This window comes from Pristiophorus japonicus, chromosome 4, assembly GCF_044704955.1.
Source record: "Pristiophorus japonicus isolate sPriJap1 chromosome 4, sPriJap1.hap1, whole genome shotgun sequence".
In the NCBI taxonomy this organism is placed as follows: Eukaryota; Metazoa; Chordata; class Chondrichthyes; family Pristiophoridae; genus Pristiophorus; species Pristiophorus japonicus.
The window spans coordinates 212,924,360-212,952,164 of NC_091980.1; the positions used below are offsets into that span (position 1 = coordinate 212,924,360).

The 27,805-nt window shown below is 41.5% G+C and overlaps 1 protein-coding gene across 1 annotated transcript in view; it reads left to right on the forward strand.

Moving 5' to 3' along the window:
- Nucleotides 1-27,805, forward strand: part of LOC139263260 (neuronal PAS domain-containing protein 3) — a 1,415,846-nt gene that overhangs the window by 1,253,757 nt on the left and 134,284 nt on the right. Inside the window, exon 6 of the mRNA XM_070879060.1 lies at nt 13,957-14,131. Coding sequence (XP_070735161.1) covers nt 13,957-14,131 — 175 coding nt within the window. The remainder of the gene's footprint in view (nt 1-13,956; nt 14,132-27,805) is intronic.

A 27,805-nucleotide genomic window follows, 5' to 3' on the forward strand; every position in this document is an offset into this window, starting at 1 on the left:
CTCCACCCCCCCACCCCAACTCTAATATTTCCCTCCCTCGTGTGATGGCCTCCTCCCACCAGTCCTGATTTCTCGCTCCCTCCCCCGCATAGTGGTCTCTCTCCCTCCCCAAGCTGTGAGCACTCCCTCCCTCCCCCTCCCGAATGGCGGAGACCATCCCATAGCTGTAGCCTCCTGCTGCTGGTTTTCCCACCCAGCAGCTGGCCAGGCTGACAATTTGGCTAGCTGCAGGGCGGGAAACAGAAGAAAAGAATCACAATGAGGTCCTGCTGTTAAATTCCACTTGATTTTGTGTCATTTGAGCTTCTCTAAGTGTGATCATTGCAGCATGTGTACTATTACAGGCTTGAAAAGTATGCAGAACTAGAATAAAAGCTTGCTCCCATCATGCACAGCCTGGTATGGTACAGAGCAATTTAAGACAGGAAGGTCATAAATTGGATATCTGGTCAGTGCTGAGTTAGCTGGTCTCTATCAGGGCAAAGGGGCAAGCATTTGGGTTCAGTCTGTGCGAGACAAAAAAATCATTGCAGGGTTCCCGCAGTTGATTGCTACCCACTACAGGAAAGTCTGCATGTGGAATGTAGCTTAGCTGTGATTTCCTCACAATTGTAAAACATGCCAACACTCAGTATCCAAATGCACACACGCACATAAACTCACCCACACACCCCCATACACACAAACAGACAGACAGACACACACACACACACACACAACACACACAAACACTCACAAACACATCACGCTCACACACACACTCACAAACTCTTTTTATTAGGCAGTCCACCAGAGTCAAGGATGACTTGCTTCCACACTAATATGAGTTCTAAGGTGACTGATGAGACCAATGCAGGATCTACAGTCTCGGTCACAGGTGGGGCAGGTGGTGGTTGAAGGGATGGGTGGGTGGAGTACTTGGTTTGTCGTACGCTCCTTCCGCTGTTTGTACTTGGCTTCTGCATGCTCCCGACGAAAAGACTCAAAGTGTTCGGCGCCTTCTTGGATGCTTCTCCTTCACTTTAAGTGGTCTTGGGCCAGGGATTCCCAAGAGTCGATGGGGATGTTACATTTTTTTCAAGGAGGCTTTGAGGGTGTCCTTGAAACGTTTTCTCTGCCCTCCTGGGACTCACTTGCCGTGACGGAGCTCGGAGCAGAGCGCTTGTTTCAGGAGTCTAGCATCGGGCATGCGCACAATGTGGCCCGTCCATTGGAGCTGATCAGGTGTGGTCAATGCCTCAATGCTGGGGATATTGGTCTGAGAAGAATGTTGGTGCGCCTATCCTGCCAATGGATTTACAGGATTTTGCAGAGGCAACGTTGGTGGTACTTCTCCAGTGCTTTGAGGTGCCTACTGTACATAGTCCATGTCTCTCCAGTGCAGATCCGAGGTTGTTCCAACCTCTGTCATTGAACTCACAAACACATCACGCTCACACATACTTGAGTGAGATGCAGAGAGGCCTCCAGCGCTCTTGAAACTGTAGCCAGTATGTCACTAGCTTCAGCTAGTGAAACATGTTGAGGAGGAGAGGGTGTAGCAGTATTTAGGTACTTAAATGTACATGTAGTAATAATAAATCTATAAAATTATATACGATTTCTAATTTAGAACCACTCGTTGATGGATTATACAGGCAACAGAGCAGGGTACAATATAATGGAAAATTTCCAAACTCTTTTAGCCTTTTGTTCTGTGTACACTTGGTTATTAGGCAAATAGACTAAGCCTTACGGACTTCATTTTCATTCTTGGCAGTGTGCTTTTATCATAAGGCAGATAGTCATTAATTTACAGAATCAACGCTGGGAACAGCTTTTGTGATCTCATATTAAATTTTCCCCTGAATCCACCCCTTGGCAAAAATTACTCACATCGTTAAAAAATATTTAATTAGGCAGTAGTTTATACCCAGCACACAGGGGATATGCTGAAATTAATATGATTTGCATCATTTCTGTTTCTTTTTTGTTAGCGATTAGGTTTGAATTCAGTTTAAAGGGTCGTTGACACTGACAAGGACTCACAGTCCTATAGGATTTCAGTAACTGCAGTGTGGGTTCCCAATATGACAGCCTAATCCTTCTTGGATAAATTTTAGATATATAAACATGAAACCTATACCACTGCAACAAAAAAAGTTACAAATTAGGAAATGGCACCGTAGATGCTTAAAAGGCAGTGAAGGCAGTAACTATTTAGAGGCTTTATTTGAGACTATTTTTGTTAAGAACGACAACTACTGTCCACCTTTCAACAAAATACTAATTAGTGCGTGTTCAGGTAGGCATGTACAATTTAAAAAACAAATACTATGTATTTAAATCAATTGATCATTGTTATTTTAGCCCCACAATGATCCATAAAATTCAGTGGTTGCCCTGTCCTGGTTTTAACATGACTGATAAAATTCCAATTATACTCTCTGTAAGTTCAGCAGCAGTGGTGCAGTAGTTTTATTTTTATGCGGTACACAACAATGTGACATCACCCTTTCCTTTACAACACCATTTTTATTATTAATTTAAAATGATTCAACATCACTTGCCATTCATAGGGCTTATATTCTTAGATGCTGCTTCAAAATTAAGTTGACCCGAGTATACTTGCAATCTAAATGCAAACTATTATCTTAAACTCACGCAACCTTGAGTATCATTTTCAAAGTAAAATCGTGGTGTAATCGAATCACTACTTATACTTGAAATTGGTTGCTATTTATACTCGGGGTGTACATAATTTGCTGCATACACTGACTTTTATGTGTCCCTTTCCTTATGTAAAACATTCTTGATTGCTTCATATAAACTCAGTCTGCCTTTATTGCATCCAGAAAATGAACTAGGGAGGTTGTATTTGAGGAGAAATGACAAAAAATGAAAAGTTTTGTCAGTCAAGTGTCAAAATAACATTACCAGAAATTCACTACAACAGAATGGTTTGCACTATTTATGAGCCCACAAGATTGGGCATTTTTTTACTTTTTATATTATGATATGAGTGCTTTGTTTCTAAAGGGGACAATTGCAAGGGAAATGTTAAAAATTAAAAATTAATTTATTCTTCACATCCAGTTGCATAAAGGAGAATATTGTTGGCTAAAGACTTCCTTTTCCAAATTCTAAGTGGAGGGTTTGTGGACTGTGAAAACCTTCTTATCCCATCCCCTACCAAAACACTTTCCTTTTTCTCAGACTATCTCAAAAGTATGTACCATATGAGTATGTCTGAGCCTTTCTTGTAACACTTCGTATTATTACATGTTTGTTGGCATTATTTCATAAATCACACTGTTCTTTAACTTCAAAGGAAAACTGATCATTCACATGTGAGTAGCTAATGCTCACAGTTGTTGCCGTATGCTGCTCTATTTTAACAAAGTTGAACAACCCTGTGCCCAGTTACATTAGCACAAAATAACAACAGTCGTGCATTTTCACCATCATGACAACTACAAGCACAAGTATGATGAGACCTTAGAAAAGTTGAAAAAATAATGTAAAACCTATTTTTCATAAATAACATGCAAAGATGTATCACAGTATTATTGACTGGGTTTATTTCTATTGTATGAAATACTTCATAACTCACTAATAATATAAATAGAGTAATGCACCACTAAATGCAGACTCATCTGTTTATGTTTATACAAAATATAATTTGAGAATAGCATAGTCCATTATGGAAAAACTAGTAAAATAGAAGTAAAATATGTCCGAAAGTAATCTCTTTTGTGGCCCAGACTGGCTCAAGCTCGAGATTTAAATCATTTGAATCTTTCTGCAGTGTTCAAGGAAGTATAATTGATTATGGTGTAATACCTTATTTTCTTGCATTCTCAGTTCTATACAACAAAGGTTCTGCAACATCAAGATTAAACCTGACTTGAATGTAACACATGGAAGAGTATCTGCTCCTCTCCAGCTCATTTTCTGAGTCTAAGCCATTAGGTTTTGTTCACACATCTAAAAAAAACACTCAAGTAACTGAACTTAAAACATCTTTAACTGTTTAAAAATGCACTTAAATTTGAATCCTTAATGGAAATTGCCTTTATCTTTAATTCAGCAAATGCTCAAATGACATACTATATACTGTATGATCCATATGTCCTGTTATCAGGTTTATCATGGTGTGTAACACTGACTAAGTGCTTTTGTAAGCTGAGATCAAGTGCATCAACAATCCATTTTATTACACAGCTGCTGTTATAAATGAGACAGCAGCTTGGAATCTTTAAAGCAGAGGAGGAGCAAGAGAATGTATCAACTATAAATGAGCAAGAAAAGTCTGATGCCAAAGTGTTCTCATCAAAATTGCTCTGTTATAAATTCCGGCTGAAAACTAGAGATGAAAGAAATAGCCTCATTAGACATGTCGTTGGGTTTAAATAATGATCTTCCCGTAACAACTGTATCAAGTTCGGCCAGGAGTTTCAGAGCTGAGCTTTCCATATGAATCCACCTGATTATTGTAGTTTTAAACACCAAAGTATAATATAAAAGTCCACGGTTTGCTCTCTCAGAATAACAATAACAAATTTCAGCATTTGGCTGGTTAAAAGAGACATTTTTGGTGTGGAGATATTCAGGCATATGATTACAGAATCACATGGCTTCAGTCAGTGTGATCCATATAAAAAAAGACAGCCAGAAAACTGTCTATCATGTGATGAAATTTGACAGTTCAGATTATGGCTTTGATGGACCAGAACAGCTAATAGAAGAAGCTGACATTTTGAAACCCTGCTAATTAAGGGTTCCTTTCTTAATATTAAAATTAAAATAAGTCTGTGTCTGACTTTTATGGTCTGAAAATCAGGTGTTTTTATTAATATATGCCAGTCAGTCTTAATAAGCTTGGAGGGCAAAGGAAGTTATTATTGAGTGACCTTCTACAAAATAAGCATGTTGCTAAGGGCTTTAACCCTGCCCTAGTCAGATTGATGAAACTCATTTCCAATGCAAAGTTCTAACCAGATAGCTGAGTGCTTTTGAGAAATGACAGAGAATAATCCCTGCCTCTTTTCTAACATCCAGAATTAAAATTGTGTAAACCTCTTGCTGCTGTTAAGCAATGAATATTGCAGTGTTCTGTCTTTTGCAGTACATAGGAAATCACTACATGGTTTAAATTGATTGAACAATGGAAAGAGCAGGCAGCCACGTTTGTGTGCTACAGAGCTGAATTTCGAAAGGTTGCATTGGATTATATGTTTGAAAGAACACTCTGCCGTCCAAGGTGCTTGTCAGTTATCTTTATTCTATTCTGATAGTCGTCTGTGCTGTTAATGCATTCCCACTAAATTTACGAGCATTCTGATTCAAAGAAGATAGTACTTGGCATTTTCAGCATTATCTTCAGGATTTCATAATACATTTAGATCTTGTATTCATAGAAATGACAATGCACACATATGTTCTACATTTTTTAAGTTATTCTAGAGTTTTTTTCATATTTTTAAGAGTTTTATCTTTTCAGTAAGTAAACCAAATGAATGTAATATGATGTATATACAAAGTTAAGTGGAGTTGTCTATTTCCATCAGTTGTACTATAAAATGTAAAATATAATAGCCCATATGGGCTGACAAACAAGAGTGTGTATAAGATGATGCATGGCTAATGGTGAATCTGGGCTGTTTTTTCCCTTTTTAAACGACATTACTCAAGCCATTTTCACATAAAAATTAAAATCAGGATTTCACTGTCCCAATTTCATAAGTTCACAAATAAATCTGGATGAGAAAGCTCACATGACCCATCTGAGCTCACCTGGCCAGTAAAACCTACCATTCCTCCCCATTTTGGTATGCAACTTAAATGATTCCAAGCTTTTTGCCTTTGCTACTCAACTAGAAGTGCATTCCACATGTTGATCACCATTTAAATGTCATCAGACTGACATCAGTCCTAAATTTGCCTTTCTCTCATTTGAAACTGTGCCTGTTTGTCCCACTGTCATGGTTTAACTTGAAATAGTGTTCCCGATATATCTTTTTATGCCATTTGCTATCTTATCTCCCTTAATGAGGCCCTCTCTTCCCAAGTCTGAACAACCCATCTTCTCCAGATGTTTCTCATAATTTAATCCTTGAATGTTTCCTTTGTCTCTGATTAAACTGGATGGAGTAGTTTATGGCCAAGCTGGACACTGGCCAAATGCAGTTTTAACATGACATCCTTCAACTTGTACTAGAATGATTTATTTCTTCCCTGTTTGCTTCCTTCAGGGTTCTTCTGCAACAGACTTGTTAATATTTTAGTATTGAAAGCATTTCTTGCTAATGCTAAGGGGCCGTAATTACCCCTTTGAGAAAGGCACGTTAGTGCTGCCGAGAGGCGCTAACGGGCCACTAAAGGGTAGTCGCCCAAGTGTGGCAGCCAGAGCACCCCTCCCCCCCCTCGGAATTGCCCCGGGGCTCAGCGTGCGAAAAGGGCTTCGCGGCATGCCAGGTGATTAACGGCCCGGTGTGGTGCTAGCCCACCGATGACATCATCGCTGTGCGCACTGACCCCTTATTGCCCCGTGCCAACCCCTTTGCGCTCCGCGGGGTTCATGTGGGGCGATGCGAGAAGCTGTGGTGGCTGGGGCACCTCGGCCGCCCTTAAAGGGGAGGTGGTAGCTCTGCCATCTTTTCTGTGTCAGCCAACAATGGTGGCCGTTAGCGCGACCGGGCCAGCGACATGCAACCCGGCACACCCTCTTGGGTGCCAGCCCGCTGGCCCGGTCGACACCCTCCCTGGTGGCTCAGTGGGCACCACTAAAGCGGCTGCAGAGTTTGCAGAGGTCCTCCGCTTTAAAAGAAGGAGAGGGACGTTGTGACGTGTTGGTGTGACACGGCACATCAGCGCCATGCTGATGTGCTCAGCTCGGCGCTGATAGATGCACCCCACTACCGCACCACACATTCTTTTTGCTCTATGACCCCAATTCCGCGTGATTTGAGCCCAACTCGGCGGGCGATAATTTTCTTTTAATTCAAATTATGCGCCCCAAAACCAGCGCGGGGCAATTTCAACCCCTATGTATCTACAGCTAATCTGAACTCTAAATTAATTTTTCTCCCTTTAACTAAACTTTTAATATGTTTCTTTAAGGTCTTATATTCACCTTTCTCCCTGCTGTCTTTATTTTTGTATGTTTATTATATCAGTTAAAATAAAATGGTTTTAAATGACAAAATAAACCATATCATTTACTGTAAGTTCTCTTGTCTGATATAAAACTAGAAGCAGTTTAAAAAGAAAAAAAATAAGTACAATTTTAATACAAGTTTAAACAAATGCTTGTATGTTTCCCTAGGTTTCTTGAAGGAGCTGAGTGTTCAATATATTTGTTTTAAGTATTGCTATGTTAAAATAAATAGACATCAAATAACAACAGGGGAATAAATGCTTTCTTTCAAAACAATCACAAATATATTTGTCTTTGTTCTTAGACTATTCTGTCTTGTTTGTGTTATTGATAACTGAAATCAGCCAAAGACAGAAATGATTTTGTGATCATTGAATGTAGCATCTTGCAAGACAATGTTGAAATCCAAACCTTATCTTAGTTTTATGGAAGTGATAGTTTTCTGTGCTTTTAGCTAACTGTTGGCAGTTTTGGTTCTGCTATTAAACTGTGGCGGATTGCAGTCTCTGGGGAAAAACACAATTTGCAAAGCTGGGTAGACATGAAAAAGAATTGGCTAATCCATAAAGGATCAAGCTGAAACTTATCTTTTTGATGCTGCAGTTGTAATGTGCATACGTATTAGGTGTAATGATGTGTGTATCGTCCCAGTACCTTAAATGTAATGTAAGCACTATGCCACACCACAGAGGGCGCTGTGGTGGGAAACCCTGGTAGTACCTGCAACAGGTGCTATATAAGGCTGACCACCACACCTGAGAGGCACTCTGGAGCTGAACAATAAAGGACGAAGGTCACAGCAGTTAGATTTATACCAGACCGTGTGGAGTCAGTGATTTGTGTGCTACATACACCACATTGGCAACGAGGAAGCGGACGAACTCCACATAACCATGGCTACTCTGGGCTCGCTACAGGATTTTACCGTGGGCAATGATTGGGAGGCCTTTACGGAAAGGCTCGAGTACTACTTCACAGCAAACGACCTGACGGAGGACACATACGCAATGAGAGATAAGCGTAAGGCGATATTGCTCTCCAGTTGTGGAGATGAGGTTTACTGTCTCGTCAGGGATTTGCTGGCACCTGGGAGCGCCAGGGACAAATCATATGAGGAGCTGACTGAACTCATTCGTGACCAGTTGAAACTGAAGGAGAGCATCCTCACGGCCAGATACAAATTTTACCATCACTGCAGACCTGAGGGCCAGGATATCACCAAATATGCTGCGGACCTCAGGAGACTCGCGGCGCTGTGTGATTTTGGCGCACACCTTGACGATGCTTTGCGGGATGTTTTCGTTATGGGGATTGCCCACGAGGGCCTCCTTCACAAGCTGCTGGCCACGGAACCCACAGTCACTCTGACAAAGGCCATCACCATCAGCGGGGCATATATGACCTCGACTTGCAGCACCAAGCAAATAATCCACACAGTCTCGAACCTGGCAGGCACTGTCCACAGGATAGCGCCCACCACGGACAAAACTGCAGAACGTGGCTCTGCCCGGGGCAGAGAGCACGGACCTCAGGATCCTGGAACTCAGAGTCCGCTGAGGGGGGCCAATCAAGCAGCACCATGCTGGCGTTGTGGAGGAAGCCATGGGGCTCACCGATGCAGGTTTGCGGAGTACACGTGCAACACCTGCCACCTGAAAGGCCACCTTCAGCGTATGTGTAAAAGAAATCAGACTCACCATGTGGTTGAGGAGATGGGGGATGATCTACTGTTCAGCGGGGAGCAGGTAGAAGAAGATGAGGTGTTGGGACTGTATACGTGCACCGACGATTCGCCCCCAGTGATAAGGGAAGTAAAAATCAACGGAGTCCCTGTGAGTATGGAAGTGGACACGGGCTCGGGTCCGTCGTTGATGAATCGGAGAACTTTTGATAAAATGTGGATTAACCCAGCTGCACGACCCAAGCTGGTCCCGGTCATGGTGAAGCTGCGTACCTGCACCAGGGAACTGATACCTGTTCTTGGCAGAGCGATGGTGCAGATATCCCAAGGGGACGAGACGCATGCTTTACCTCTGTGGGTCGTTGCAGGCGATGGGCCGACACTCCTCGGCCGGAGGTGGATGGGAACGGTTCGTGGGAGCTGGGAAGACTTCATCACTCCACAGGTTGCTGCTCCCCGGGGTGTTGCCGTGCCCCGGGTCCCCAGAGAGCAGCGCCGACCGAGCTGGAGCTGCAGCCTCAGTCCACCCACAGGCAAGTCCCAGGCCTGGACCTCATACCGAGATCCTGCAGCCCCAGCCCCCACAAGCAAGCCCCAGCCCCGGACCTCACACACAGATCCTGCAGCCTCAGCCCCCACAGGCAAGCAGCCCTGCACAGAGGGGCCTAGTGGGGGGGGGAGTGAGCCGGCGGGGTGCGAGGGATCCAGGATGGCCGGCGGTTCGGAAGAGCCCTGCCGAGGAGCTGTTAGTGTCGGGCGGCGGCAGCAGCTGGAGGTCGGCGGCTACGGAGGCCGCGGGGGACGCGGCAAGTGCGGCCGCTGGAGAGGGCCCGATGGCCGCAGGAGAGGCGGCATGTCAGGTGGCAGCGGAGGGGAGCAGAGGCTGCGACGGCGGAGGGCATCCGGAGCGGCGGAGAAGATGGTGGCGGCATCGTGTCGGAGCAACAGAGCATCAAAGATGGCGGCGCCCAAGGAGAAGCCTCGTGGAATCCTCCTGCATCAAAGATGGCACCTTAAAAAGGAAATGCACCCGGGAGTCTTAAAAGGGCCTTACCAAGAGGTGGTCCCCACAAAGGACTTCTGTAAGGCAGAGCGAGTCTAAAATGAGCTATGTTAATGTGAGATAGTGAATTTATAATAAGAATTACTTTTTTAATGCTGAATGGCCACTGTATTTGTGTAAAATAATGGATGAAGTACAATTAATGATAACGGCTAACAAGGAAATCAAAGAACCGTTACCAGTCAATAACCAGTTAATGTACCAGATAATATGTACCATACTAACGCACTGTCTATGCCCACCTGCCTTCCATTGGACAAGTGTGATGTTATGTAATGATGTGTGTATCGTTGTCCTGTGTCCTGGTGGGGGTGGGTAAGGTGATGTTATGTAATGATGTGTGTATCGTCCCAGTACCTTAAATGTAATGTAAGCACTATGCCACACCACAGAGGACGCTGTGGTGGGAAATCCTGGTAGTACCTGCAACAGGTGCTATATAAGGCTGACCACCACACCTGAGAGGCACTCTGGAGCTGAACAATAAAGGACGAAGGTTACAGCAGTTAGATTTACACCAGACCGTGTGGAGTCAGTGATTTGTGTGCTACATACACCACATTAGGTTTTTGTGGCTGGGATAATATGGCAGTTTTAAAATAGGCAACAGTGATTATTTGCAATGTATAGCCCTCATGATTGCACCCTGTAGTTTCACAGCTACAGAATTGAAGAGTGTAAATTACTTCTCAGATACCCTTGAATAACAGACATGGGTATATAATGAAAATGTGTTTTTTAGTTTGGCCCCAGCTGATCAATAAAACTCCTAACAACTGATTTAACTAGTATTTTTCATTGAGCCACTGATGCTAGGGTAATATGGTTAGCATTGAAAACTTACCAAGACTGTTTTGAAATTCTGACGGTTACTATAGTGGGCAAAGAATCCCATCAGATAGGGCATCCATTATCTATCTGCAACACACATTCACCCAACTCTATCTCACTATCCTCTAAACCAAGAACTCTTCCAGTTACCTGGCAGCCACTGCCTATTTACTGTGAAACCCTATATATCGCATTCCAACAACTATAATCACCACAAATGGGCTCGTTAGTAGCATGTACTAATATACTTAAGCAACCATGAATCATTCAAGTTCTGAGGGTACGCTGGTGGAACAGATTATCCAGCCATTATAGAATACGCTTGATTTTCACTGATTTCAATGGAATGAAAATCAGGCGGGCAATCCATTCCGCCAAATTACTACCCAAGTGGTGAAGATGAAAATTTACTTCCATGTATTGTATTCCTTTGTTGCAGATACAAAAATAAAACTTCAGAGACTTTGGATTCAAATATTTCAAAATCTAATAATAAGCATGATTTTCCATACCCGTGTGCATTTCTGGGATTCACAATTGTTGGATATATTTATGTGTGATGTTTTCATGGGGCCCACAGGACTCAAAATCAATTTGTAAAATTAGACCAGAGCTCAGTAAATGAACAAACCAAAAAATACACATGGTGTACAAATGCCCAGCTCCAGACAGTGGCTAGATGCAGGTTCACACAGTTGATTCCCAAATGACAAGTTTCCAGCCTCAGTCAAAACAAGCCAAGGAGATACAGCACAAAGGCAAGGTGCTTACATATGGAAAGGTGGAGAGAGAGAGGAAGGGATTACTAAGGTTGATTCTACTGGTGGATATCTAACAAAGTTACTGATTGCACAGTCGCATTGGCAATGCCTGGGACCAAGCTGCCTAATCGTCATCAGAATGATGCACGGTGAAGGGTAAATCATCAATATAAAATTGAGCGTGTGAAACTAACAAACAGAAACAGGCAATTGGGAATTTGAATACTCATTGTTTTAGCTTTTATAACAAAATGTACAAAACTATGGGGAAAATGGCAATGTAACTTTTTGCAGGATAAACACAATATGTAAACACTTCACAGCAGCCACAAAATACAGAATCTTGAACCTTTATACTTCAAAAATATTGAAGAACTGAGTTGAGCACAGAAATTAGATCATACACTTGTCTCCTTAGAGGTGATTATTTTGACTAACGAACAGAAATACATCTTTTCTCTGTACAGTTTGTGGCTATTCCTCCTGAATTAGGTATTTAGTTGTGACAAAAGGAGGGAAATATTTTTTCTGATGATTGGAATCCCATATGCAAATTGCTTCTTTTTAATAATCTGTGCTTTGATTTGCCGTCTTCTTGGTTCCACAGCCTCCAATAGTATAACATTTTTTAAATCATCTCAAAATTTCAATGTATTACTGCGACTACACTGGCATAATTGAGAGTTAAGTTCATGCAAGCAATAGAAGAAAAAAAATCTGATGGTACCTCTTGTACTATAAATTCTTCATTGCATAAATGTGCAATGTATTTCTGCTATAAATGTCAAACTAGGTGTCACGTTTAAGCAGAATGGAATACATATAATTATAAAATTAGCTGTTCTTTAATAACGTTTTCTTTCGATTTGAAAGTGCCTTGTATGTAATGTTGTAAGTACAGGTCCAGCTTGGTTGTAAAATGGTCTGCAGAAAGAATGAATTAAAGGAGCTGTTTCACCTAAGGCAATTTGCTAGTGGTCGAACCATGAAAGAAAATTGGGGAGATATATGAGCTGCGACTGTTCAGATGCTCACTGCCCTCTTATGTAGCAGAACACACCACAACGACAAATGTGATGGCTTTACTGCTACTAATTTTATCACATGACCACAATTTTGTGGTGTGGGGAGGTGGGGGGGTGGGGCGGTCGTGGGACAAGACATTTGTGGTACACTATCTTAATAACTTTTATCTGAACATTAAGGTTAGTTTTGATATCCTCCCCCCTCCCCAACTAATACTCATTATCCAGTCTCACCTATGTATAATGGTCACATTGGGGAAGTATCTGAAGATGCCAATACCCAAAGAACCATAAACGAGCACACATAAGCTCTTTTCAGAAGAGGTATTAAACAATCCTAAAAAAAGAGACATAATTTAAGCACTATTTTCAGTAACTTTGATTGTCAACTCATTGGCACTAATTGATAGCATTCCTAACTTTTAAAGGACAAAAACTTTGTGCTAACTCCAATTTATGTTTATTCACTTAGGCAATTGTTAATTTAAGACTTGTCTATGAATGTGCAATCCCTCATGGTTGATAACTCTCAGTCTTGATAACAAATGTGTCACATTATAATGACATGAATTTTTTACCCACTCTAATTTTATAGTTTCTGGAAAAATATTTGTGACTGACACCATCATTAGAATATGTCTACCATTATGATGCAGAAAAGAAGATTAATGAAAAACTTATTATCAGGCATTGGTCTCATGGGGTATTTACGATAGAAATGATGCAATAGCTGTTTACTAAAATAATTTTCATATTAAGGAACATGTATACAAATATATTGTCAATTTAATGTTTAATGAACTCATCAAATTGGAAGTTCATAAGACAAGAACTATGTTATAATAACCAATCGAATAGCAACAATATGCTTACTTAAAAACTGAAGTTGAGAACTAAATTAATATATTTATATATGGTCTGAAAATTGTCTGACTGTTACAATTTACAAGTTGTTACTCAAGATAAAGCTTTCAACCAGAACTTGAAAATAGCATATCTGGTTAACTAATGAATGCAGTGCTCTTAAATGAGGAATTTCACTAGTAATTTGCACTAATGAATGATGATTCTTAATAAACTAATTTAAATCTCCTAAATTCCTCTCTATAAAAGGCATTAATAAGGTTTATGTTCATATCATTTTAAGAATGGAAAATAGATTGTGAGGATTATTTACATGGAGTTATGATAACCAAGGAGAACTTGTTCATTAATCCATACTTGTAAACTTTGTTTCTGGGATATTATTAGTTTAATAAAATAAATTTAAAAATGTATTAAAAAAAGAGTCTGAATGTGATTGCAAAAGTTCTGGCTTAATATACAGTAAGCAAAGCATGGTCTATCACAGTATCAGCAACTCTAAGGTAGCAACTAATAATCATTATTTTCTAAGTATTTGTGGATTTGATTGAAAAGTGAATGCTGATGTTAGACTTTAACTTCTGCCCCCTCAGGTGGAACTGACAGGCAGCAGTGTGTTTGATTATGTCCACCCTGGAGACCATGTGGAGATGGCAGAGCAGCTGGGCATGAAACTTCCCCCAGGGCGAGGCATTCTCTCACAGGGTACCGCAGAGGATGGAGCCAGCTCAGCATCTTCGTCCTCACAGTCTGAGACCCCTGAGCCAGGTGGGAATTTCAAGCAGAAAAGGGCAAGGTTGAGGGCAAGGCCTTTGTGAAATGATTGAGCTCTATTTACTGATGTGAAGACCAGAGGGAAACATAGATCTAGCGATAGTTAAGATTCCATATAATATTACTGCTGAAATGTTCAGAATTGATTGGGCAAGCGTGCAATAATTTAACTGGGAAAATGTAGGAAATAAATTGGTCTAAATTAAGAGTATTAAAATTATAATGGTAACAATTGTTTGCAATTTGTGACACTCATGTTTGGCACTGTACCTTTTGAATAGTCTTTTTTAAAATGTTGGTAGTTGTCCTTTTTGTTTTTGTTTTGAAGTACAATCTTTATGCTACCTGCGGCACACCAGCTAGGGATACAACTTTGCATTTACAAAAGCAATGTGTGCAGTAATTTTATCCAGCCTTTCCCCCTCACTGTTTAATTAGATAAATCATGGGGGATTGAAGCAAAGTAACATTGCTCATTGGGATTCTTTCCAGACTCCTTACAGACTTTGCATTCAGGATGTTCCCATTTTGATGGTGTTGTACTGATGATAATTTAAGTATTAGGGGAAAATCCATTTATAAATTAAACAAAATGATTTGATATCCATCAGTCCCTTAGTTCATCAAGCTGTTCAAACAGCAGGAAGATTGGCTGGTCTGCCGAGGTCTTCTGAGAGCTCTGGTAATTAGATCTGCTAAGGATTTATTCTTTACTGATTGGGGCTTTAAATTAATTGAAGTTTCACATTTGTGGTTTTGTCCTTTTTATATATTTTTAAAGTAGATATTTCATATTCTTATGGGCCGAAATGGATGAGCAAAAGCAGGAGCAGTTTAAAATGTGAATTTTCTCAGGAGAAGGAGGTGCAGAATTTAATGAGAGGTCTGATTAAGAGTCTAAGATCTGTTTGCTTACTTGGGAAATCATTATTGTACTAAAGAAGGCATGGAAAATGTAATACAGCATTCATTTTCTTGTACTGCACTGCTAACATAAAGCCACTCAGGGATGTCTATCTCCAACTTAAAGCGTACTGTACATTAGACAGAATTTATTAGCTATTCTTCACCTATATGTTGTCAAGGATACTAGTGTGTGTGTGTTGATATAGATATTGCATTTCTCTCCCATGAACTGTGTAAGTTCAATGATTCCTTTGTTAATGCACCTTTCTGCTTGACCCTAAGGATATTCATTAACATTTCCTTTTTGGTATTAAGTCTGAACAATTAAAACTGTCCTTGGAAAAAAAGACTGTTAGAGCAGCTCTTTACAATATAAGTTTGCTTCCCAGATGCTCAGACAGACTCAACTGCAATACTGCAGTAATTGTTTGCATCAAAAAAATTAAAATATTTTAATAAGAGATACATTAAAGTTATTGGCATTATTTTAACAAAACAAATTGACTGTGACCAATATGAAAAACATGATAAATGCTAAAACTGCTCAATTTTAAAGCTTGCCTGGAATTCAGATTGCTGTGGCTCAGGAATAACTGTTTAGTTGTAATATAATTTTTTTCATCTTGATATTGTGTGTTTCTTCAATATTCATAAAGTGATGATCAAACAGTAACAGTAAACCTTCATGTGTACTGTACTGTGGAATTGAAGATAGGCTGGTGTATTAAAGGACTGCACACATATCCGCATCAGCGTTCAATCTATCAGCCTATCTTCAATTCCAAGGTAGAGTACACAGACATCGACTGTTGCTTGAACAGCTATTACTTTAACAAGCACATAGCATAAATGAAGTCAATTAAATTGTGCACATTTTCTAGGAGCTATTTCATTATTTAATTCTGTTCCATGTCATATTAATATTTCATTGCATAGCCTGAAATTGGAGTTGTGAGATTTTCCATACCTCCTCTTATTGTATACTAGTCAGCAGAAGGTGGAGGAGGAATTCTAAAATCTAGCCAGAGTGTCATGTGGGTGTTTATTCATGGGTGGTTGCGTTTAATTAAATGTTTTTGTATGCATCAATTGAACACCACCCACCAGAATCAACACTCGTGGACATTTTTAGATTAACAAGCTTTTTAAAAAGTGTTTCATTGCAATTTTGGAATATTAGTGTCTAGAATGTATCTTCTTAATTGCAATAGACATATCCTAACACTATTTATTAAGCATTCTTACAAAACAAATGGTCCTCTTGTAACTATGAATAAATATTTTAGATCTGTGGTCAAAAATGAATGTATCAATGTACAGTAGGCCATATTTTGGGAGAGTTATGCTTTCAGCGGGCAAAGTATTCTTTTTTGACATGAATGAGCAATAGCCCTGTGTCATTGCTGTGTTATTATGTCACTAGTTACCAGTTGGTCAGTGTTCAATTAACACAATTTGCATCCTCTATACTTATGATGTTTGGCTCATTTATCTGTCATGATTTCGCAGCCCATTACACTTTAAAATTCTCTGGACCATCAGAGGGTCGGTGTCAAGCTGAGATAAGTTATTCTCAAAAGAAAGGAGCAAAGATCAGAGAGCAAGTCAATCTGTGTCATTCTTATGTACCTCCTGTTTGGAATTTTTTCAGAGCAGTGCTGACAGAAGCCTTGGGAGCAGTCCTCCTCCTCACTCTTTGACATGGGGAATGGGATGTAGATAGGAAGACTTGATGAAGGGATGAAAACTAAAAGGAAAATTCGAAGTTATTACATTTAGGTCTGGTGCATTAATTCCACGTGCCGTATTCAGCCAAAAATGCATGTCATGCCAAGCTCATTCATTTCACTTCTAACATATTTGGTTAGAGACTTCCATTTGTCCATACACACTTGATCTTCTGTGAAGTTGTCTTTGGTTTTTCAGTGAAATATTTTTCCTGCATTTGAGGACTTTGCACCAGGACTGTGTACTTGAAGTCAGTGTTAGTTTATTATATCCTATTTATATTTAGCTGGAACCCATTATGCTGAATTAAACCCATCTACACCACAGGGCAGATTTCGAAACTGATAAGAAGCCCATAATAAAATCGCTACTTTTCCTCTAGAGGCAGGGAGCAAAGCCACTTCAGGGGGTGTTGATCCTTTATGTTGTCTCATTATATTGTAACAGCGGCTCCAAAGGTAGTCATGTAATATAAATGGGATATATATATTTTAAAAATTAGGTGTGTTTTTGTTTTGTATTTAAAACAATACTTCTGTTTGATTATCTTGCTTTTTATTTATTGCATTTCATTTTTCAAAGTCTCTTGCCCTACTTTTAAGTTTTTTTCACTCCATAATTATTCCTGCTTCCCCCTACACAGTTCTCTCCATAGCACATACAGTTATCCAAGCAAGAAAACAAGCAGGTGACCTCTTCTTTGTCCTTTGCCAACGTCACTTATGAATTGACCACAAGTTAAAACACTTTCCAAATGTTCAGAGTAAATGCCTAGTTTTCCCAGGAAATCCAGCTGAGATCAGGAATCTTGCAAATAATGACCAGGGATGAACCTGAGACATATACCTTTAAGAAACCCAACATATTTCTTAACCTGGTTGAAATACAGTCAATAAAAAGCAAGAATATTCAAAATAAACCAGGCGCTCAAACCTACCACCAAGCTCATGTTCTACAGGGCTGTAGTAATACCCGCCCTCCTGTATGGATCAGAGGCATGGACGACTTACAGAAGACACATCAAGTCACTGGAGATATATCACCAATGATACCTCTGCAAGATCCTGCAAATGTCCTGGGAGGACAGACTCACCAACATCAGTGTCCTCGCCCAGGCTAACATCCCCAGCATTGAAGCACTAACCACACTCGATCAGCTTCGCTGGGCAGGCCACTTAGTTCGCATGCCAGACATGAGACTCCCTAAACAATTGCTCTATGCGGAGCTTCTTCATGGCAAACGAGCCAAAGGTGGACAGCAGAAATGTTACAAGGGAACCCTCAAAGCCTCCCTGGTGAAGTGCGACATCACCATTGACGCCTGGGAGACCCTGGCCGAAGACCGCCCTGGGTGGAGAAAGTGCATCCGGGAGGGCGTTGAACTCTTTGAATCTCAATGCTGCGAGCGTGAAGAGGTCAGGTGCAGGCAACGGAATGAGCGTATGGTAAATCAGTGCCATTTCCCCCCCCCCCCGCTTCCCCCGACGAATATCTGTCCCACCTGTGATAAGGTTTGTGGCTCTCGTGTTGGACTGTTCAGCCACCAAAGAACTCACTTTAGGAGTGGAAGCAAGTCTTCCTCGATTCCAAGGGACTGCCTTTGATGATGATGATTGCTTTAATTACAGAATACAAATCCTGGTGTTCTTTGATATACCACAGTTTTGTTAAAAGATTAGCAAGTCCAATGGGCTGGCTGGTTAACTGTATTGAGTGCGTATGACAGATATCAGGTCGAGAATACATCTGAGAATCAGGCTAAATATAGAAAGTTCAGAGCAGCAGTGAAAAAGCATATAAGAGGTGCAAACAGAGGGTATGAGAATAGAATGGCAGCTAACATAAAAGGTAATCTAAAAGTCTTCTATAGGCATATAAATAGTAAACGAGTAGTAAGAGGAGGGGTGGGGCTGATTAGGGACTAAAAAGGAGACCGACACATGAAGGCAGAGGGCATGGCCGAGGTACTAAATGAGTACTTTGCATCTGTCTTCACCAAGGAAGAAGATGCTGCCATAGACATAGCAAAGGAGGAGGTAGAGGAGATACTGGATGGGATAAGAATTGATAAAAGGCTGGCTGTACTTAAAGTAGATTAGTCATCAAGACCGGATGGGATGCATAATCTTTCAATCCTCCTTGGAACCAGGAGTGGACTGGAAAATTGCAAGTGTTATACCCTTCTTCAAAAAAGGGTGTAAAGATAAACCTAGCAACTATAGGTCAGTCAGTTTAACCTTGGTAGTGGGGAAGCTTTTAAAAACAATAATCAGGGACAGAATTAACAGTCACTTGGACAAGTGTGGATTAATAAAGGAAAGCCAGCACGGATTTGTTAAAGGCAAATCATGTTTAACTTCATTGAATTTTTTGATGAGGTAACAGAGAGGGTTGATGAGGGCAGTGCAGTTGATGTGGTGTACATGGATTTTCAAAAGGCGTCCGACAAAGTGCCACATAATAGGCTTGCCAGCAAAGTTGAAGCCCATGGAATAAAAGGGACAGTGGTAGCATGGATATGAAATTGGCTAAGTGACAGGAAACGGAGAGTAGTGGTGAACAATTGTTTTTCAGATTGGAGGAAGGTGTACAATGGTGTTCCCCAGGGGTCGATACTAGGACAACTGCTTTTCTTGATATATATTAATGACTTGGATGTGGGTGTACAGGGCACAATCTCAAAATTTGCAGATGACACAAAACTTGGAAGTATAGTGAACAGTGAGGAGGATAGTGTTAAACTTCATGAGGACATAGACAGGATGGTGGAATGGGCGGGCACTTGGCACATGAAATTTAATGCAGAAAAGTGTGAAGTGATACATGTTGGTAGAAACAATGAGGAGAGGAAATATAAACTAAAGGGTATAATCCTAAAGGGGGTGCATGAACAGAGAGACCAAGGTGTATATGTGCACAAATCATTGAAGGTGGTGGGGAAGGTTGAGAAAGCAGTTTAAAAAGCTTACAGGATCCTGGCCTTCATGAATACCTTGGCAGGCAGGCAGTGGGGGTACTGCAAGGTTCAGTGCTGGGACCCCAGCTATTTACAATATACATCAATGATTTAGATGAAGGAATTAAATGTAATATCTCCAAGTTTGCAGATGACACTAAGCTGGGTGGCAGTGTGAGCTGTGAGGAGGATGCTAAGAGGCTGCAGGGTGACTTGGACAGGTTAGGTGAGTGGGCAAATGCATGGCAGATGCAGTATAATGTAGATAAATGTGAGGTTATCCACTTTGGTGGCAAAAACAGGAAGGCAGAATATTATCTGAATGGTGACAGATTAGGAAAAGTGGAGGTGCAACGAGACCTGGGTGTCATGGTACATCAGTCATTGAAAGTTGGCATGCAGGTACAGCAGGCGGTGAAGAAGGCAAATGGCATGTTGGCCTTCATAGCGAGAGGATTTGAGTATAGGAGCAGGGAGGTCTTACTGCAGTTGTACAGGGCCTTGGTGAGGCCACATCTTGAATCTTGTGTACAGTTTTGGTCTCCTAATCGGAGGAAGGACATTCTTGCTATTGAGGGAGTGCAGCAAAGGTTCACCCAGATTGATTCCCGGGATAGCAAGACTGACATATGAAGAAAGACTGGATCGACTAGGCTTATATTGACTGGAATTTAGAAGAATGAGAGGGGATCTCATAGAAACATATAAAATTCTGATGGGATCGGATAGATTAGATGCAAGAAGAATGTTTCTGATGTTGGGGAAGTCCAGAACCAGGGGTCACAGTCTAAGGATAAGGGGTAAGCCATTTAGGACCGAGATGAGGAGAAACTTCTTCACTCAGAGAATTGTGAACCTGTGGAATTCTGTACCACAGAAAGTTGTTGAGGCCAGTTCGTTAGATATATTCAAAAGGGAGTTAGATGTGGCCCTTACAGCTAAAGGGATCAAGGGGTATGGAGAGAAAGTAGGAATGGGGTACTAAAGTTGCATGATCAGCCATGATCATATTGAATGGCGGTGCAAGCTCGAAGGGCCGAATGGCCTACTCCTGCATCTATTTTCTATGTTTCTATGTTTATAAGAGTACAAAAGTGTGGAAATTATGATGAACCTGTATAAAACATTGGTTTGGCCTCAACTGGAGTATTGTATCCAATTCTGGGCACTGCACTTTAGGAAGGATGTGAAGGCCTTAGAGAGGGTGCAGAAAGATTTACGAGAATGATTCCAGGGATGAGAGACTTCAGTTAAATAGATAGGCTGGTGAAACTGCAGTTATTCTCCTTCGAGCAGGGAAGATTGAGAGGAGATTTGATCGAGGTGTTCAAAATCATGAGGGGTCTGGATGGAGTAGATAGAGAGAAACTTTTCCCATTGGCAGAAGGGTTGAGAACCAGAGGACACACATTCAACGTGATTGGCAAAAGAACCAAAGGCGACATAATAAAAAACTTTTTTACACAGCGAGTGGTTAGGATCTGGAATGCACTGCCTGAAAGGGTTGTGGAGGCAAGCACAATCACAGCTTTCAAAAGGGAGTTGGATAAGTACCTGAAAGAAAAACATTGCAGGGCTACAGGGAAAGGGCAGGGGAGTGCCACTAGCTGAGGTGTTTTTGCAGAGAGCCGGCACGGGCTCAATGGGCCGAATGGCCTTCTTCCATGCTGTAACCATTCTATGATTCTATGGCCAGAATCTTACCAGCACTGCAAGTGTGAGTTTGGAGGCGGGGCCACTGTCAAAATGGCCGACATTGACAGCAGGGCGGAAGTCCGCTCTGAACCTGCCTCCTTATGAATTTCCAAAATGCCAGCTTTGGCTGCGGTTTGCAGACCCGGCACGAAGCAATGTGTCAGGCAATTGTGATAGTTAAGAAGCTGCTTAAAGCTATTTAAGCAGCATTTTTCCAGGTCCAAAGAATTTTTCCAAGTTTTTTACGAGGTTCACAACCCTTGGGTATCACATCAGGTTAGTGTGTTGGGTTCTCAACAACTCTGGATTGGTTTGACTAGTTGACAGCTGCAGAAGTGGTATAAATGCTACCAGATGTTCAATTTCCAATCAAAGAAGCTGGAATATTTGGAATATACTTTTCAGCTTTATGGAGGTTTGAAGTGTTTGCAGTGAACTCTCTATCCAGTGTCACCTCCTTGGAACAACCTCTCTCACCATTGACAGATTGCTTCTGTCATCTCAACTTCAGCTGCCATCTATTCCATCAGCATTGGTGCCCTTGAAAAAATCTCACCTTAGTCCCCAGAATCCCACCACGATCAGCTCCAACACCAACATTACCAGGCATATCAGCATCAACAACAACAACAACCTTCCCTGCAATCACCTGATGCTGCACAGGACAGAAAGATCAGCACCCGACCACATTGCTGCCAGGGATGGCCTCACCATGTTTACATTTACTTCACTTAGCGCTGTACACCCTGGTTGCCACATGATGCGCCAGGTTGGCACCACCGCACAACAACACCGTAAAGCATTCCTACAATGCCCCAGCCATTCTTTTCACATTCATCATCAATGGGGCGGAGGGGTGGGGGAGTACCATTATGTCTCACCATTCACTACAACTCACTAAGCCACTTCCAAAGGTGTACACAAATCTGTCCAAGAAGGCAAAGTGTTGAAAATATAGATTTCAATGTTTGACAACACATTAACAGAAATTCCAAGAATTGTACAACTTTTGCAAAAGCCTTCACCCAAAGATTGCAAGTACAAAGTATGTGCCCGGGGCTTTTCTTACATGCCTTCACCAATCTATGATTTTCTACCCATTCACTTCAATGGATGGAAAATAACAGGCTGATGAGCACAGAAATGGAAAACCTTGAATCTCCATGTTCATTGTCACATGACAGCAGGCTGAGAACTATTCTTAAGCAGGAATTCTCAAATGACTTTAAAGAGATTAAGGTCATATTTGGGTGTAAGAGAGAAATGGGACAATAAAAGTTGCTTTGACCACCATCAATGAAACTCATTATAAAGATTGTGAAGAGTTCATATGAAGACTCTGTGTGTTCCCTGTTATAAATAATTTTATTAAAAAACTAAGACTTAATCTGCTAAATGTACCATAACTCAGCATTATTACTTAGGCCTTATATATTTGAAGCATATGTATGTTGGTAGAACTGTTGTTTAATTCATTATGTCTTCTGGAGCTGAGTCACAATACAAGGTAAATTGTTTAGGCTTTTCCAACATCAAATAAAACACTTTGGTAGTGAGTGAATCGAAGGGAGCTATGAATGAATGCATCCTGTGAACAACTCACTTGAAGCACATTTTTCCTGCCCTCAGAATGAACTGATCTATAATCTGCGGTTTAAAGTTTTGCCTGAGCGTTTTTTCCAGTTGAAGTTGAATTGACTATAATCACAAGAAGAGCGATATATTGTTGGGGTAAACAAGAAGGCATGACATCTAGAGCATTTCTTTCTACCTTGTGTAATAGAGGCAAGCTTACAATTTGAAAAAAAATACATTCTGGTGTTTTCCCCAGTATTCACTTTTTTTCTCCCTTTATCTTGTGAAGCTTTCCAGTACGTCACCCAGCTTTATTCCATTTAAAAACAATTAGGTCATTGATTGCGTGACTGGTTGTGGAATGAGGAAAGGCCGTTGGGTTTCTTCTTCTTCTTAGGCAGTCCCACGGAATCGAGGATGACTTGCGTCCACACTAAGTACGAGTTCTCATGTGACCTACGGTCTCTATCACAGATGGGGCAGAAGGGTAGTTGAAGGAACAGGTGAGTGGGGTGCTTGAGATGCTGTGCACTCCTTCCGCTGTTTATGTTTGGTTTCAGTTTGCTCTCGGCATAGAGACTCGACGTGTTCGGCGCCTTCCCGGATGTTTTTCCTCCACTTTGTGCGGTCTGGAGCCAGGGATTCCCTGGTGTCAGTGGGGATGTTGCACATTTTCAAGGAGGCTTTGAGGATGTCCTTGAAGCATTTCCTCTGCTCACCTGGGGCTCGCTTGCCATGTTGGAGGCTTGGGAGTCTCATATCGAGCATGCGGACAATGTGACCTGCCCAACGTAGCTGATCGAGTGTAGCCAGTGCTTCGATGTTGGGGATGTTGGCCTGAGCAAGAATGCTGACATTGGTGCGCCTATCCTGCCAATGGATTTGCAGGATCTTACGGAGGCAGCATTGGTGGTACTTCTCCAGTGCTTTGAGGTATCTGCTGTACATAGTCCATGTCTCTGAGGCATATAGGAGGGCGGGAATCAGTATTGCTCTATAGACCATGAGCTTGATGCCGGGTTTGAGGTCCTGGTCTTCAAACACTCTCTTTCTCAGGCGACCAAAGGCTGCACAGGCACACTGAAGGCGGTGTTGGACTTCGTCATCGATGTCAGCCCTTGCTGAAGTAAGCTCCCGAGGTATGGAAAATGGTCCACATTGTCCAAGGCCTCGTCGTGGATTTTGATAATTGGAAAGTAGTGCTGCATGGCGGGGGCAGGTTGGTAGAGCACCTTTGTCTTACGGATGTTTAGTGTAAGGCCCATGCTCTCGTACGCTTCGGTGAAAGTGTTGACAATGGCTTGGAGTTCGGCTTCCGACTATGCGTAGATGCAGGCGTTGTCTGCGTACTGTAATTCAACGACAGAGGATGAGACGACCTTGGATCTGGCCTGGAGGCAGCGGAGGTTGAATAGTTTCCCGTTTGTTCTGTAGATTGGCTCCACTCCAGCAGGGAGCTGACTGAGGGTGAGATGGAGCATTGCAGCAAGAAAAATCGAGAAGAGCATTGGTGCAATGACACAGCCTTGCTTGACCCTGGTCCAAACATGAATTTGGTCTGTGGTGGATCCGTTGGTCAGGATCACGGCTTGCACGTCGTCATGAAGCTTTTGGGGACATCCGACTTTGACGAGGACACTCCATAATCCCTCACGGTAAACAATGTCGAAGGCCTTTGTGAGATCAAAGAAGGCCATGTATACAGGTTGGTGCTGTTCCCTGCATTTCTCTTGGATTTGCTGTGCAGTGAAGATCATGTCAATTGTGCCCCTTAGTGGTCTGAATCTGCATTGCGACTCTGGGAAGAGTTCTTCAGCCAAAGAGAGAAGACGATTGAGGAGGATTCTTGCAATGATTTTGCGTGTGTCAGACAGCAGGGAAACTCCTCTGTAGTTACCGCAATCGTACTTGTCGCCTTTCTTGAACATGGTCACGATTACTGCGTTTCTGAGATCCCCTCCTCCTTCCAGATGAGAGAAATGAGATTATGTATTCGAGCCAAAAGTGTTTCTCTGCCATGTTTTAGTGCTTCGGCAGGGATTCCATCTGCTCCTGAGGCCTTGTTGTTTTTCAGTTATCACATGGCCTTTTTTACCTCATGCTGGGCTGGGCGAGATGGTGGCAGGTAGCATGCTGCGGGATGGAGTCGAGGACACTCACGTTGAAGACTCTGGTTGAGGAGGTCTTTGAAGTGCTCCTTCCAGCGAGCACTGACTGGCTCTCTGTCCTTGATGAGTACCTCTCCGTTCTTGGCCAACTGGGGTAAGGCCTTGGATGCTTGAGTTTGTCTACACAATGGCCCAGAAATTGCAGTGGGAGGTTTCCCGCAGGTGGATGCCTCCGACCGCAAACATTTTTACAAAAGTATCTGCTGCTCCCGGAGGTACGCAAACTTCTGGTCCTAGGCCTCGATGCACAGCGGCCCACATATCCCATCAGTGTAGACGCATCACTGGGATTGCGTGGGTTGGACCAACCTATCAAAATGGAGTATCCTCATTCATAGTTATAAGTTGTACGGAGCTGCCATAACTATGAATGGGGATACCTTCCAAAACACAGAAATACACTGAATTTAAAAAAAAACACATCACATATTTAAAATTATTTGAAATTGAATTTAAATATTTTCTGCAAAAACAAATTTTTTTGAATTTTTAAAAATTATGTTTTAACGGGTAAAAATAAACATACCTTAACGGAGAGGGGTTTTAATATAAAAATTTGTGATAATTGTTTATTTTTCTATCTTTTAAAACTCTTACGCTGGTAAAAGCAGACCTTATGCCTGTTTTTACCAGATGTAAGAATTTGAAGGGCGGGAGTTGGGCAAATAGCCCAACTCTCTGCCCGCTGAGGCCCTTCTCCCAGGGATGCGGAGGATCTGTCCAGATTTAGGTTCCAGGTTTAGGCGCACACGCAGTGCATGCCTAAACCTGGAACTTACGCACCTGGAGGGGCCGCGATTTCAGGCCCATTGGGTTTGAGATATTTCATTATTAAAGGCATAATATATAGTCTACTCTTAACTCAAAGTTGTTTAATTCATATTATCTGATAATTCAATTTAGCACCATAATTCCCACTTTGCTATGTTATTTGCATTGCTTAATTAATTATTTTAGTGCAAAAATGATTGAGTTATCAGGAGCAGACTGTAAATCGAGTATTGCCAATGTATTATTAATGTCAATTGGGTGGGGGAAAGAAGTGTCGTTATAGTCATTCCCTACCATTGTCCAATTATGTCACAATGCTTTGGTTAGGATGAAGTAGTCCATACTCTGATCTACACCTGCCATTAAAGTCACTCCATGATGGGAGTTGCTGTTCTGCAGATCAGAGACTGATCTTGTTAATATTTTGTTCCCTGCAGAACGAGTTCTGTATTTTAACACAAGGCTGCATCAAATCTGGTCAGCTTGCTGTCTGATGTACAGAAATCATCATGATATTTAAGAGTCTCCAATCAAACGACTGTGAAATCCACATTAGTCGAGTTTCTGCTTTCTTCACATGAGGTGCATATTCTCTTCCAGTAGAGAAACCCCCCACTTAAGCACATAAACTAAGCTGACACTTCTGTTCTGTTTTGAAGAAGTGCTGCATTGACAGAGGTGTCATCCTTCAGATGAGATGTTAAACTGAGGCCCTGTTTGGGTAGGCAAAAAAGAACAGGGAATTGTGCCATTGCTCTGGCCAACATTTCATCCTCAACTAACACCATCAAAAACAGGCTAACTGGTCATTAATCTAATTTTCTGTTTAATCTAATTTGCTGTGTTCAAATTAGTTGTCACATTTGCCTACATACTAACAGTGAAAGCATTTAAAAGAGGAAATTCATTGGCTGTGAAGCACTTTGAGATGTCCCGAGGATACAATAAAGTGCTATATAAATGCAAGTGTTTTTTCTCTCTTGCCTAAATCCAGAAAGATTAAACATGAATTGGCAACAACGAAGGTTTAAAGATCCCCAAGTATTGCTGGTGTTTAATTGATTAAAACCACACAGCTAGTCTCACCTTGAATGTGATGGCCATGCCTTCGGCTGCCAAGGCCCTAACCTCTGGAATTCCCTCCCTAAACCTCTCCGCCTCTCTTTCCTCCTTTAAGACACTCTTTAAAACTTACCTCTTTGACCAAGCTTTTGGTCATGTTCCCTAATATCTCCATATGTGGCTCAGTGTTAAATTTAGTTTTATAATGCTCCTGTGAATCACCTTGGGGCATTTTACTATGTTAAAGGCGCAATATAACTACATGTTGTTGTTGCTGAGAGACGTAGAGGCAGAGAAGTTCAGGGAAGGAATTCAAGAGATCATCTTCTTGAGTATGGCAAGTTCCAATGATATTTAACAATGTCATTCAACATTTTATTTTGATCAGCCATCGATTTATATTGGCCCGGATTTTGCGGTAATAATGACAAGAAACTGTTGCGTTCACCATCATTACTCCTCTGAAAGTGACAACAACTTCTGGAATTGGCACATGCACAGGTAAAGCGGAAATCCAGAAGTTGCTGTCAGTCATTCCCTGCTCCTCCAAAGGTTAAACTGTGGAAGTCCCCGGAGCTGGCAATCAATGCAAATCACACTGAAGGACGAAAACTTCCATAATTACGATGGAATATCGCTGTTAACCCCCTCCCATTCAAAAAAGGTTGAGCCTTGATGAAAGAGGTGTAACTCGGTTTTTAGTGGCTGAAGAAACGTTCTGCCCCTGGAAAACGAATTTAAATTTGTGGAATGTCAAATTTTTCCATTACTATGATAAGAATTACACGTTTTTTTAAATAATATATT